Source organism: Beta vulgaris, chromosome 8 (assembly GCF_026745355.1).
Source record: "Beta vulgaris subsp. vulgaris cultivar EL10 chromosome 8, EL10.2, whole genome shotgun sequence".
In the NCBI taxonomy this organism is placed as follows: domain Eukaryota; kingdom Viridiplantae; phylum Streptophyta; class Magnoliopsida; order Caryophyllales; family Amaranthaceae; genus Beta; species Beta vulgaris.
Window position 1 is genome coordinate 17,635,525 of NC_079209.1, and position 14,116 is coordinate 17,649,640.

A 14,116-nucleotide genomic window follows, 5' to 3' on the forward strand; every position below is an offset into this window, starting at 1 on the left:
AATAAACCTCCCTAAACTGGAAAGGCGCGGAGCTTCAATAACAGTATCCAACAACAGCCCAGCCCGACCATCATATACAAAAAATCGCTCTATGCGATTACAAAGCTTGCCACCGCACCGCCTACTTTGTTTCAAAACCTCCACTTCTTTTCGCCGGACACTCCGTTTTCACTCCCTTTCTTTCTCTCCCCTAGGGTTTCACTTTCTCTCTCCTCTCCACTTGCATGCCTTCAGAACTTCTTCAATGGCGTCTTCTCAGGTCTCTTTTATTTTCTTTCTCCTCCTCTCTATTTCTTCCTAATTTGTGATGTTTTTGACACTTTTTGTGTGTGTTTGATTTTGTGTAAAAGGTAGGAATTTTGGTTCCGTTGAATAAGAGCTTGGAGAAGGAAAAATCGTTGCCGGAATTTCCGGTTTCTGAAGGTGATAATGTGATAGGACGTAATAATATTCCGGTGACTGATAAGAGACTCAGTCGAAAACACCTCATTTTGTCTGCTTCTTCTTCTGATTGCTATGCTGCGCTGCGTGTGGTAAAATAATTTCAATTTCCTTTTTTTTTTTGAAGTTTTTGTGTGTTCATTTTGTGCATTTTGCGAGTTTTTTTTTGCTATATGATCATTTTAAAGTTAGTATTAATTTATGTTCATGATAGATTTTATGATGAAGTTGAGAATTTTTCTGTTGGAAAATTTACCTTTCTTTGCTTTTTTTGTTTTTTTAATGAGGAATCTCTATTACATATGGCAAATCTTGAAGAGTTGGGTGTTCACTTGAAATACCTATCCTTTATTTTTTTTAAAGAATATTTTATAATCTAATGTTAATAAAATATGACTATCGTACATCTTTTCAACTTGCAAGCATTGCGTGCATAATTTAATAGCTAAAAAAATTTAACTTGTCCTTTTATATTACATGTAAATTGAAAAAGATAGCTTTGCATGATGCGTTTTCATTGCAAGTACAAAAATAGCTGTAATTGTTTTGCATGGTGTGTAATCTTGCTTCTCTGGAGAGGGACTCAGAGGAACCGTATGAAGAGATGCAATGGGCTATGTCATGGCGTAGTCTCACACTGAGAGTGCAAGCTTTATTAAACACGTAATTTTAGGGGGACAATAGACAAGGTAAACAAACGTGGAGTATTAAATTAAATAATCTAAACACCGGTAAGAGGCTATTTGGATATTAAATGTATAATTTTTTTTATTTTGTATGTTTACCTTCATGATCATCTTCCTAGAGTTGTGTGTCAAGGAACTTGGTTGCAAGTATTTCGAAATGGAGGAATTTTTTTGTAAGAAAGTAAAAGGAGAAAATGGGAACTTGTCAAATAATAAAGCCAACAATTTGTGCATTTTTAAGCATGCTGCTTTTGCCTTTAAGATTAAATTTTGTAAAGTGTTTTTGTGAGTCCTCAACTTGTTACTAAAACCTGGTGAGCTGTTTACTATCCATTAGGCATGGTGAAGGGTCTATCGAAGCTTTTTTCAAGAAGTTGTAAAGTACAATAGCTTATCCTAATAGGCATGTCATACTCTCTTGGTATATCCATGTATTCCAAGGATTAGACAAGTAAGACGACAATACTATGGCGTATACAATTGGAATTTTTTTAGTACAAACTCTAAACAGCATTGTTGTTCTTTCTAAATTTGGATCTTGAATAATGACATGTCAGGAAGGAATGAATCCAGTGGTGATTAATTCTGGTGATCAGCGGAAGATATTGAATTCTGGGGATAAAGCTTCCATAAAAAACGGCGATATTTTGGAGTTGATTCCAGGAAGTCACTATTTCAAGTATCTAACTACAAATAACCAGAGAGATTGTGATGTGTTTAGCAAAGTAAATGAAGGTGGCAGTGTACATACAAATTTTGCAGTTGTTAGAAAAAGAGCACGAGAAAATTTGAACCCTGGATCTTCTGAGGAGCACATGGTGGTACTCTACTATTCGAATTCTCACAAATATTGCTCACTTTATTTGTCAGCTTCCATCCTGTTTGTCACTTTGTGTGGATGTAGTGTTGATCGGTTCAAGATAGGGGTGAGGAATTTGATTGATCTTTGTCCTTTTGGCTTTAGTGGTGGGAGGATAATAAAGCACCAAGAGAGGCAAAGTGTGATTTTGTGTCATGTAACAATATTTGAGCCATGACAATTTTCTTTTCATTTTCTTTTGCATCATGTTTATTTTGTTTACTTTATTTTGCTCGTGTTCTTGACTCAATTCTCTGTTTTTGTTTTGAATTGTTTTGATCTTGGTGTCATTCAATGAGAAGGAGAATTGGAATTGATAGAATAACATGATAGAATTGAGAGATCAGGGTGCGACTCAGACTTCTAGGTTGTTGCAAGTTATCAAAAGGCTCTCTAGTTCTTGTTTTTCTCTTGCTATCATGCATTACTTACAAGATCATAACCTTACCTCCGTTGCTGATTTCCCTCCTTCCTTCCCAAAAGAATAGGCGTAAGAGCAGAGAGGGATCATTTAATTGAGGGAAGAGTATACTTCCGGGAATTGGTGTTGTACTTGGGGATAAGAATGAATAATCAGGAGTAGAATGTTGAAGAAGAATAACAGTTTGGCTGCTCTTTAGGAAATTATATATTGTATGAATTTGCCATCATGGGAATGGAGAAAAGTTTTATGCGGTTCACAATCTAAAACTGGTTTTCTTTGTTTTACGGAGCTTGGGCCCCTCCGAGTTTTGGGGCGTGCTAGTGCACAGGCTAATAGCCATACCTGATGCAGTGAACAATAGTTAATATTAGTGCTTCCTACTCTATTTTTCTCCTCTCCTTTTTAAATTTATTAAGAGAATAATACCCGCAAAATGCAGTGTTTTGCGCACTTTTGTTGGTTGCCTCTTCAATCTTACCTGCCTTTATGCTCTTTTTTGTTAGTACAGGTTCAGCATGGAAGTGGGAGAAAACTAAAAGAAACTCCAAATAATGTTAATTTTGAATCAAACAAACAAAATCTTTCAATCTCTAGGAGCAAGGAGGAGGCACTACGTCACTTTCATGTATCCGATGATAGATCAGCTTTAACATTTCGCCTCATGAAAGTGCGAGGGCTACCGGAATGGGCGAATACCTCTTGTGTTTCTATAGACACTGTTATTGAGGTAAATTCTATTGTGATTTCAAATTCTACCGGATCTTATCGCTTGTGACTCCTCAGTTTATTAAGCGACATTGTTAATGGATATCCTGAAACTTGAAAGGGATTTATGATTTGACATCACTAAAGTATACGTATACTTGATCAAAATTCAAAATTAGGTGTAAGCATTCATTATTGCCTTGTGTTTGAAGAATTAACAACTGATCTCTTGAAAAGGTCCTGCTCTGCTTTCTGTGTTTTAAATAGTGAGATTATCTTGAAAAGATTTTGACAACCTGGATGGATGTTATTTGATGTATTGAGTCTTTTCAAGTATCTATCATTAACTGCAGGGTGGAACACAATTGAATCACTTGAAAAATCATTTAGCTTCGTCAGTTACATATTGACACTTATAGCTGTCTTAGCATGGAAAATGAACAGGAACACTTCCTTCTTTTTTGTTTATCTATATTGACAATATGCTTCCTGAGGTCATCTGACTTATTAATTACTCTTCTTGTCTATAGGGGGATGTCCTTGTTGCCGTACTTTCAAATTACATGGTGGACATAGACTGGTTGTTATCTGGTAATTACCTTGCAAAGTCTACATCTCTGACCTTGTATTATCTCCGATGTTGTGTTTTCGAGGTCCAGATATTAGCAGATGGCTTGCTTATATAGATGTTCTGCAGTTATAGTGGCATCAGGTTGCATAGAGATTATGATGTGGTGTAAAAAGTTGTTTCTGTATGTGCATTATTGTCTGTTTACCTATATGCTACAGTAAGTTGTAATATGTATTTATGATTTATGCATATATCATTAAATCTATTCCTCTGGAAATTTAGTTCTTTTTGGCGGCTTTCTCATGTAAGATTTGAGGAGGATTGAATCTATAGTTCAACTGTCTTGTCCTTCCAGTTACAGTAGCCACGTTACAGTCTGTGGTTTTAGTTTAGAAGAAAAACACATATTCTTCAGGGTGCTTGTGGGTATGAAGCTAAGTAAAGATTGTTTTGTTACGTAAAGGCTGTTTTATAACAGATTTTCAATTTGCCTTTATGCAGAAAATCTGTTCCATAAGACGTGTCTTATAATGACACTGCAACGTTAGGTATAGGCTGTTATATGACCACGTTAGCTTTATAGTCCATTCTTAATGCCACATGGGTGTTAACATTATTGAAGTTCATGCTTTAGACTCGTACTATAGTCAATAAAAAGTGCATTTTCCACCATCTCTTAGCAAATAACAAGATGAGGTTTTGGACAGAATGTTATAATTGTAATTAATTTAAGATATTTTGAAACACTTGATCTAGTATGTTTTAGTTTTCAGTTTATCCATTCAGAACGCAACAGCCTCGATGCCAAATGTAACACCTATGAGGTACTGTTTTCGTGACTCCGCAGCCGTTACAGTCATGATTGTGACCCTAGTTTTCTCTTTGCATGTGGCCTTGTCGGTTCTGGTGATGATTAATCACATATTCTCAGTAGTAGCTGTAATGAACTTTCATAAAACGCAATTGGCTAATTGCTTGTAATGTCAATTAGGATCTTTCCTTGTTGGTTGAGTTTTAATACGGATATTATGTATTGTTACTGATCCTTAGCTGTTGATTTTCCCTATTATCCTGCCACAGCACTTTGTTTTGGCTAGCCTGTTTATTTGACTTATTTTCGCCATTGTTTCGTTCTGCTGCAGCTTGTCCAATGCTTAAGAAAGTTCCTCAGGTGCTGGTGGTTCATGGAGAAAGTGATGGTACCGTTGAATACATGAAGGTTTGTTGTGTAGACAAACTTGAGACTATGATTTTAGTTATGCTCCAGATCTTTAATATGAGTGTCTAGTAGATGGACTTACTCAGCATCAGATAGTTATCATTATTTTGTAGAGGAACAAGCCTAGCAATTGGATTTTACACAAACCACCCTTACCTATATCATATGGGACACATCATTCAAAGGCTATGCTCCTTCTGTACCCTCGAGGAGTGAGGGTCATTGTGCATACAGCAAATTTGATTCATGTTGATTGGAATAATAAAAGCCAAGGCTTGTGGATGCAAGATTTTCCTTGGAAAGACCAGAATGAGGCGAATAAGGGATGTCCATTTGAAACTGACCTTATTGATTATCTGCAGGCTCTGAAGGTACCAATATTTTCTCTATCATGTGCTGTGTGAAAGGTTACATTATTGCATCTAATAGTTAATTTACTAATATGGTCATGTTCTAAGGTACCATCATTTGGAGATTTCTTTGTTATGTTGACTTTGCTGTTAAAACTACTGTTCACGGATATATTTTAACAATGAATTGAAAGCATATCATGTTCTTTCTCCTCTTCCTCCTTTCTCTCTCAATCATTTCAAATTGCTGGGTAATCTTTATTCTGATATTGTGTGTCATGTCTTTTCAGCTGCCCGTTTTTACTGCGAATTTGCCAGCCCTTGGTAGAGTAACAATTGATCCTTTCTTCTTTAAGAAATTCAACTATGGAAATGCATCGGTAATATTTGATTTCCTTTCTATTGTGGACTTCAAGTTTCCTGATTATAAGCAGAATCTTACTTGCTGTTGAAAGTTTTTTCATATTGGAGCTGCTCTTGGTTTGATTTTGCTTTAGTTTGTCATTGCGATCTTATTATGTGAACATTTTAGATTGCTAAGAAGTGGTATTGGACCTAATGGTATAGTATAGGGGTGTTAACGAGGCGAACCGAGACCGAACCTGACTGGGCTTAGCTCGAGAACATATTTATTAGGCTCGGCTCGAGCTCGAAGCTTGTCGGGCCTAAAATGTCAGGCTCGGCTCGAGTTCGAGCCCAAAAATTACAGCTCGGCTCGAGTTTGACATGCTCGAGAAGCTCGAAATTCACTTTCCACCAAGGTTAGTATCATGAGCCCAAACTTTTGATAATTCAAGGGCCCATTTTCTAAACAATTGTTATTAGCAAAGCCCAAGCAAATAGCTAGCATGCTGTATGGAAAGAGTAGCTGAAGGATTTGCTTTTATAGAGCATGAAACCATTTTCCTCACGCTAAGCGACCGATGTGGGATGCATAATGCATAATGCATCTGCCACATATTCTTCTTTTACGATGAACCTTTGCTTTTTCTTTTTATTTCTTATGCAACTTTACTCTTTCTTTTTCTATTTTCATTTCTAATATTTCTTTCCTTTTTCTTCTTTCTGATTTTTATCTATTTTTTTAAAACAAAATTAAAGACTACAGATTCATTTCTTTTTATGTGCTCCAAGTATTCAACAAGCGATTTTTCAAGCATACAGTTCTAACAATTAATTTATTTGCACTCAAATAAATGCGATAACTCGACTACATTCATTTTTTATATACTTCCTCCGTTTTTTTAGATGTTACACTTTTAAAATCACGGACTCCTAGACAATTTTTGGAGAGGAGAGAGACAGATAAAGAAAACAAAAGGGTCCCATGTGATAGGAGAGAGATAGAGTGAAATTATTACCCAAAATGAAAGTGTAACATCTAATTTGAAACTTCTGAAAATAGAAAGTGTAACATCTAATGGAACGGAGGAAGTACTAAATTTGACTAAGTACATAAATTATTATGTAGTATGTTGAACTACTTGTTAATCTCTTTGTATACTATCTAATTATCAACTCCGTATACTGTTTTAGTTAATAAATAAAATTAATGGGTAAAATTGTGTGTTTGAGGTATTAAGGTTAAATTTTCCCCTTTTTTGAATAAAGTAAAAGTGCTACATATATAAAAAAGATAGATGGTGTGTGATGAAAGAATAATATAATGAAAGCATTTTCAAATAGCTGTCATGAACAATATAAACTTTGAGCTTAACTTGGTTCTCATTATCAACATGTGCGTCATAAAATTATTGTTTGATATCTCATTATACTCAATATGTTCTTATTAAATGGTTTGTTCAACACCCTCAAACTTAAAATATTGGATCCGCCTCAACTGCTAGTTGTCCCAAACCATGAAGCGAAAAAGTATACAAGTGGGAATTTAGCGGCTATCTCAACTTTGTTATTCAGATAAAAGATCACGACTTTGAAAATATTATGACTACTAACATGACAGCTTTTAACCAAATCATTAATTATATTTTATCTTATATTAAACATTAATGAATTATTTTTAGTAATTTAAAAATTATCGAGTCTGTTCGCGAGCTTTCAAGCCGAGCTTAAGGTAGCTCAGACTCGACTTGTTAGGATATCGAGCCGATCCCGAACTCGAGTCGAGCCCTCTTGAGTCAAGCTTTGACCGAGCAGAACACTTGGCTCATTAACACTCCTAGTATAGTATATGACGTTTCTCAGTTTGGGAGTTATTAATCAAGGGCCATTCGTGGTTGGCTTTTGTTTTTTTTTTTTTTTTTTTGAAAACTAGAAACAGGAAATGGAAACCAGAAATGTGGTTTTTGATTTTTCGTTGTCAGTTTTCAAAGTAAAACATGATTAGAGTAATTATGAATAATTTTAAGTACATATGCAACATATATCACATGATGTTTAAAATCTTAAAATCAAGAAAGCTAGAAATTGACATTGATACGGAACGATACCTATACCTATTTTCAACAATTTAGAGGACAAACAAGATCGAGTGTCTACTTGGATACAGGTGTCCAAGTGTCCGACTCGGCTCTTTTGTAGAAAAAAGACAAGTTTTAGTTTAAAATGTAGTATCCAAATGAAGTGTCGTGTCGGACACGACACGACACTCGGTTTTTGAGGTAAATGAAGGTGTCGGAGTAACATAGAGAAAAAGGACTTTGTACTCATTTGTAAGCACAAAGGAGATGCACAAGCCTACTCAAATTTTCTAGGAATAAAGCTTTTTCAGTTTTTTGGTATGATATGATATAGTAAAGATCATCTCAGTATTTATTGTTCTGATTTTGCTTTGTGTCTTTTAGGTCAGATTGATTGCATCTGTTCCAGGATATCATTTGGGCTCTAATCTGAAGAAGTGGGGTCATATGAAGCTACGCTCTATCCTGGAGCAATGCACTTTCGATGAAGAATTTAAAAGATCACCTCTGATTTATCAGGTATACGAGAGTATTTTATATTTCAACTGACTTCTTGAAGCTTTACTGCTTTAGCACTTCTTTGTCAGTTTGTTGCTTCTATATTGTTTGAATGGAGAGTTGGATAAGTTCAAAGGGCAGGTCCTTTGGCATGAAGTTCAGTCCATCCTATTGAATGTTTTTTCTCCATTTGGTCTTCAGATTTGCTCAGACTTGTGCTGTAATTATTAGAACATGATTATGGAGCCTTAGCAATTAGTTTAATTGGTGGGAGGGACGGCTATGCATTTACTAATGGAAGCTTGCATGAAAATTTTGTGATTTCATCTAATTGTCAGCTGAGTGCGTATTTGCGTTCTGAACTTTTTAAATGAACCCTCAGAAAGTGGATCCTGCTTTGGGTTTTTAGACGTTGTAAGAGAATCAACTTTACGTTTCGAGTTTAGTGACTTGGTGTAAAAGTCGGTTTAAATAGAAAAGAGGATGTTGGCTTTGATTTTCTCTTTTGGGGGGAATTCACAACACACCAAAAAATTTGGGAAACATCCATGATTTGTCTCTATTAGTTGTTCAGGCTGATCGTTATATTAAGTTTTTGATAAATTTTTGGTATTTTCAGAAAAAGTGATTTTTAGTCTCACATTAGAACTCAATCTTGGCCCCTCACAGCAGCGCGGCTGCATTTAGAAGGTCTTTGGGCTGATTGTGACCGAGATATTTGGAAGTGATGGCAGTAAACCATTCACATTTGCTGATGGAGGTGGTTCTATGTCCATTATTGTGATCTTGCACTGCGTCCAATATTTGAAACCCTAAATTATCTTAAGTTTTTGTTTGATGGATTATTTTAGTAAGCAAAAAAAGGCTATATTTGCCTCATAAATTGAGGAGGTGGAATCATTAGGGACCACACGAAGGGGTAGTTAAGACTTTAAGAGTGAATATAAGACTTCTGAGATTATTGAATCATTAGGGAACCACACTATCAGAAGTGGCATTATTAAATTGATTACTTCCTCCGAAACATAATAGATGTTACAATTTCAAAAACACACTTTTTAAGGCAATTTTTTGAAGATGAGAGAGATAGAGAGAAAGAAAAAAGGGGACCTATGTGATAGGAGAGAGATAGAGAGAGATTATTTCCTAAAAAGGAAGTGTAAGATCTATATTCTTACAACCATATTTAGAAAGTGTAACATCTATTTTGTTTCGGAGGGAGTATTTGACATTGTGAAAAATTGGTTATCACTTTGAGGAGTTGGGTGAAAAAGTTTAGATCTTAAAATACTGATTGAATGCAATCTATTTCATCTAAATTTCGGCCTTCAAATGAAATTAACAACTAAGAACACATAGCTAAGCATATCCTCAAGGATTTATTCAAGGAGCATCTTTGTCAACTCTTTTTTTTTTGATGGCCCATGCGCTTGTGGTTTGCTGTTAAACTTATTTCTTAACCAATTCTTCCTAACAAGGGATATTCAACCTATTCAATATCCATTTTGAAGTCAATAGTTCATTAATCTTTGAATGGAAACAAACTAAATTATTGTTTGTACAAATTATAATTCTGAGACGGTACTTTGTAATTTGCATTAGATATAGGGCCAATTGGAACATTATTTTATAGCCTTTTTTTTGGAACTGTACGGCTTTGTTATTACAGGGGTCGGCTAGAAATATTGCGTCCCCTTCTCCATGCGATTATCACATGCATTGGTTTGTTGTCGATGTTTGTAGTCTTTATAATTTCTGGTTGCCCTATGCTCATATACTTTATGGCCTTTTAGAAACAATGGCTACTTCCCATGCATCTTTCACTCTCTCATCAAAGTTATGATTTGGTTCAGTTCTCGTCTCTTGGTTCACTGGATGAGAAGTGGATGACTGAGTTAAGAACATCAATGTCATCTGGCGTGTTAGCTGATAAATCGCCTCTAGGTTTGGGAGAACCACTGATAATATGGCCTTCTGTGGAAGATGTTAGATGTTCATTGGAGGTAACATACATGGATCATATTTTTTTCCCTTTATACATTTTTAAAATTTTATTCTATTGTGGATACTTTTTTTTTAAAACTTTTGTGCTTGTCAGTCATTAATTGTAGAAGTCTCTCTTGCCGACGACCTGATGTTATTAACCCCTTAACATTTAATTGGTTTTCATGGTCCTTTTTTTGCAGTGGTAGATTCTAGTATATTATTTCCTCTATATCTTAATAGATGCATCATATTGATTGGGTACGCTTGCCGATGCACATCTTCGACTATCAATATCTTCAATCATATATTATTAAAAACTTAGAAAATATATTTTGAAAGTATACATTTAACTTAACCCATCAATAATTAAATTATGACATTTATCTTTATAAATTACTCCTTCTAACTTAGAATTTTGACACTATTCATCTCCTTCTAACATAGAATCTTGACACTATTCATACTTACAGAATATCTTCTCAATTTTTCACAATTTATAAGAAAAAATATAGTCATGTGCGGGTCTTGTTTAATTTGTCTCAATTAGTACTTTATTAGTATTTAATCGTTATAATTTTCACTAATATATATTGAAAGATATCTAAGTTCAAAGAGGTACATTTGAAGACCTAGGTTGCACAGAGGCGGATTTGGGTACAGGTTCGGATTCGGGTACAACGACAAGATTTTGAAATTTTAGGAATGAGTACGCATATCCATATATGATAAATAAATTGGGCACTGGTACGAATACGAGTATGTGATCAAGAAGAAGTACGCTTGCTACATAGTGGAAGATGCGCAGTCGCGCACGGGAGAGTACTTACTTCGTTTTTTATTGCTTGTATCATTTCCCATTTATGGCAATTCTCTATTACTTGCATCATTTCTATTTTTCTATTTTTCTATTTTTCTCTCTCCTAGCATGTGGTTTTTTTAATTATCTCTCGTTATCTCTCTCTTCACCTTGGTCCTTATGCAAAAGACAGCGATGCAAGTAATAAAAAACAGAGGAAGTAGTAAATGAAGATGGTCAAAGTCGGATATTGAAATAGTGTAAAAAGTCAACATGATACATCTATTAAGAAATGGAGTAAGTATGTCTCTGCAACAAAGTAGATATATGCAAAGAACTGGGATAGGCCACCCATCACTTCTACCTATGCGAGAAGAAGGAAGAGCAACTAAGGGGGAGGAATATCTCTTAACAGAAAAAGGGCAATACTGTCTTTATGCTTTATATGTTTTAATTTGCTTTTTTCTTTTTGCGAGTTAGCTTTAACTAACTGGTTCTCCCACTACTCTTAGAGGGAGTCTTTTTTTTTTTTTTTGGCAATTCAAAATTGTTATTGATAACCAAAAAAAAGTTTACAAGAGGCAACCAGGCCTAGGCTACACAAACCAAGAGGCTTACAGCAAGAGACACACCCCTATCAAGCTAATAAACTAGCAACATTCTCTCCTCTTTAGTCCAATTACAGGCAGTTTTAGACAAAATTTCTTTTACTAGGATAGAAGGAGGAACAAGATTGTTATTGAAAATCTTGTTATTCCTTTGAAGCCAAATACCATAGATTGTCTCTGTAACTTGACATAAACTTTGGCCTGTTGCTGCTATTATGAGCTCTCCTTGTAGCTTTTTGAACCTCTTCATGGAATGGAATACTCTGATACCTGAGTTTATCATGGATCTCCTTCCAGATTGTCATAGAATAATCACATTGAAAGTACAGATGCTAAACTGATTCATCTGCACCATTGCACATTTTGCATGGAATCCCCCATTTACTCAGCCTATCTGCTGTAGCCACCCTATTCTGCAGCACCATCCAAAGTAAGAATTTGCTCTTAGGGCTAGCAAGGAAAGAGAACATAAGGATTTTAGTTAAGGGTAAGGGTAATACTTTGGTAAATGAGAAGAGAGAAGAGAGAAGAGAGAGAAACTTTGGTGTTCTGGGTAAGGGTAAATGAACGGTCAAGCATTAATGGTTACAACTCATTTATTTCTTTTGCACTTTTACAGCTTGCACTCTATTCCTTTCTTTTGATTTTTTTATTCTACCAATAACTGATTCTTTCCTTTTCTTTTTCTTTTGCACGTTTCCAGCTTGCACCCTATTCCTTTCTTTTTATTTTTTTATTCTACCCAATCACTGATTCTTTCCTTTTCTTTTTTAAAAAAATCCTTATGTTCTCTTTCTTTGCAGTGGATTGGGATAGGCCACCCATCACAACTACCTATGCCAGAAGAAGGAAGAGCAACTAAGGGGGAGAAATATCTCTTAACAGAAAAAGGGCAATACTGTCTTTATGCTTTATATGTTTTAATTTGCTTTTTCTTTTTGCAAGTTAGCTCTAACTAACTGGTTCTCCTACTACTCTTGGAGGGAATCTTTTAGTGATATAAATAATGTTCTTAGCTCATTATAGAGGCAGCTGAGCGGATGAATAATATTGGGAGAGTTCCTCATTCCCTCGAATTAGTGAGGAGTTGTATTGGTTGATTTTGATCATATTTTCATCCATATAATTACTATCGGTTACTTAAGCGTGAATTCATAGCAATATAGTACCTTGACTAAGTATAATAAGTATACTTGCTTCGTTTACTCCTATAAACAGATTTGTATCCAATATTATTTCTTGTATTTTTCTCCCTTTAAACTTTTTCTTTCTTGAATTTTACAACCAAAAATATTTCAAGTCATGCTTTTCTCAGGTTGAGCTAGATTAGTTATTGACATATTTATAGAGCAATTCCTTCCGTAATGATTCATTCCACATAACCTACAATGACTTATTAACCTTCTCACCTCCCCCTTGAGGCTTAAGAGTGGCCCAACTCTCTCTTTTTTTTTTAACTCTTTTTGTGCTCTCTGTCTTGCTTTTCCCCCCATTTTTCCTCTTACGAAACTCTTCATCTTCCATCTTAATTTGTTCCAGGGCCGATCATATAATTCTTCAAAGGTTGAGTATGGCGCTACCCGCTTTTGATATTTTAAATTCAATCCCTCGAAGAACCGCATGGACTTAATTCTTTCATTTGCCACAAAGTCTGGGGCAAACCGCGAGAGTTCTAAGAATTTTGCCGCATATTCCAACACGAACATTTTAGCTTGCCTTAGAAACAAATATTCATTCTCCTTCATCCTTCGCAAAGCCGGAGGAAAGAATTTATCTTTCAATTTTTCTGTAAACTTTGCCCAACTGAAATCAGGTTGCTTAGAAATTTCTTTGGTAGTATTCCACCAAATGTCAGGTCCTTCCCAATAAAAGGAGGCCATTTTGACCTTTAAGTGCTCTAGACAACTCACGACTTCCAGTACTTTAGTCATATGGTTTACCCAATCCTCGAACTTACCAAGGTCAGCCTCCCCATCATAAGAACGAGGTTTATGGGAAGCTAATCTCTTGTAAAATTTCTCCTCTTCATCTCCCTTACTAGCTTCTTGAGCTTCTAATAAGGTTAAAAATTTTGCATTTATTTCTTTGAGGATTTGAATTTGTTCATCTTTTGATGATTCTTTTTCGCCTGCCCGAACGGTGTTTGTAATATTCCCTTCACTGGCCATTTCCTACACGTCAATATTTAAACAATTCAAATATCATCCAATAACTTCTTCCATCATGATTTCCTTGAATTGTCACAACAACCAATCAATATAAGCACATACAACACCATTTTTCATTTAATATCCATACTTCATTACTCTTATATTACATAAAGAAATCACATGCTTCTAAGATCTTACTTAGCTTCTATCCATTGAAGATGAACAGAATTACATATTACGAAGAAATATTAGGGTAAAACATAGAACAACCATTACATTCTCTTAAAGCCACCAGTTTTTCACCCCTCGCTTGCCCCAACCTCTACTTAGTTTAACTTGTAAGGATCATAGTAATATCCACTATCACTACTACTAGGAGTTGGGGTTTCTGTGACATAATCAG

General features: G+C 35.2%; 1 protein-coding gene across 7 annotated transcripts in view; it reads left to right on the forward strand.

The window, feature by feature from the left end:
* The window catches only part of LOC104882954 (tyrosyl-DNA phosphodiesterase 1), a 26,205-nt gene continuing 12,089 nt past the window's right edge, over positions 1–14,116 (forward strand). The window contains exons 1-11 of one of the 7 annotated variants that reach the window (XM_048634791.2): positions 3–259; positions 351–533; positions 1,465–1,578; positions 1,685–2,053; positions 2,919–3,137; positions 3,646–3,706; positions 4,829–4,905; positions 5,019–5,276; positions 5,546–5,635; positions 8,060–8,194; positions 10,027–10,176. In XM_048634791.2, the coding sequence (XP_048490748.1) occupies positions 1,691–2,053; positions 2,919–3,137; positions 3,646–3,706; positions 4,829–4,905; positions 5,019–5,276; positions 5,546–5,635; positions 8,060–8,194; positions 10,027–10,176 (1,353 nt within the window). In that variant the 5' untranslated portion in view covers positions 3–259; positions 351–533; positions 1,465–1,578; positions 1,685–1,690. Of the gene's footprint in view, positions 260–350; positions 534–1,464; positions 1,579–1,684; positions 2,054–2,918; positions 3,138–3,645; positions 3,707–4,828; positions 4,906–5,018; positions 5,277–5,545; positions 5,636–8,059; positions 8,195–10,026; positions 10,177–14,116 lie in introns of all 7 variants that reach the window. The other 6 variants (XM_048634789.2, XM_010667388.4, XR_007268960.2 and 3 more) reach the window with 6 other exon arrangements.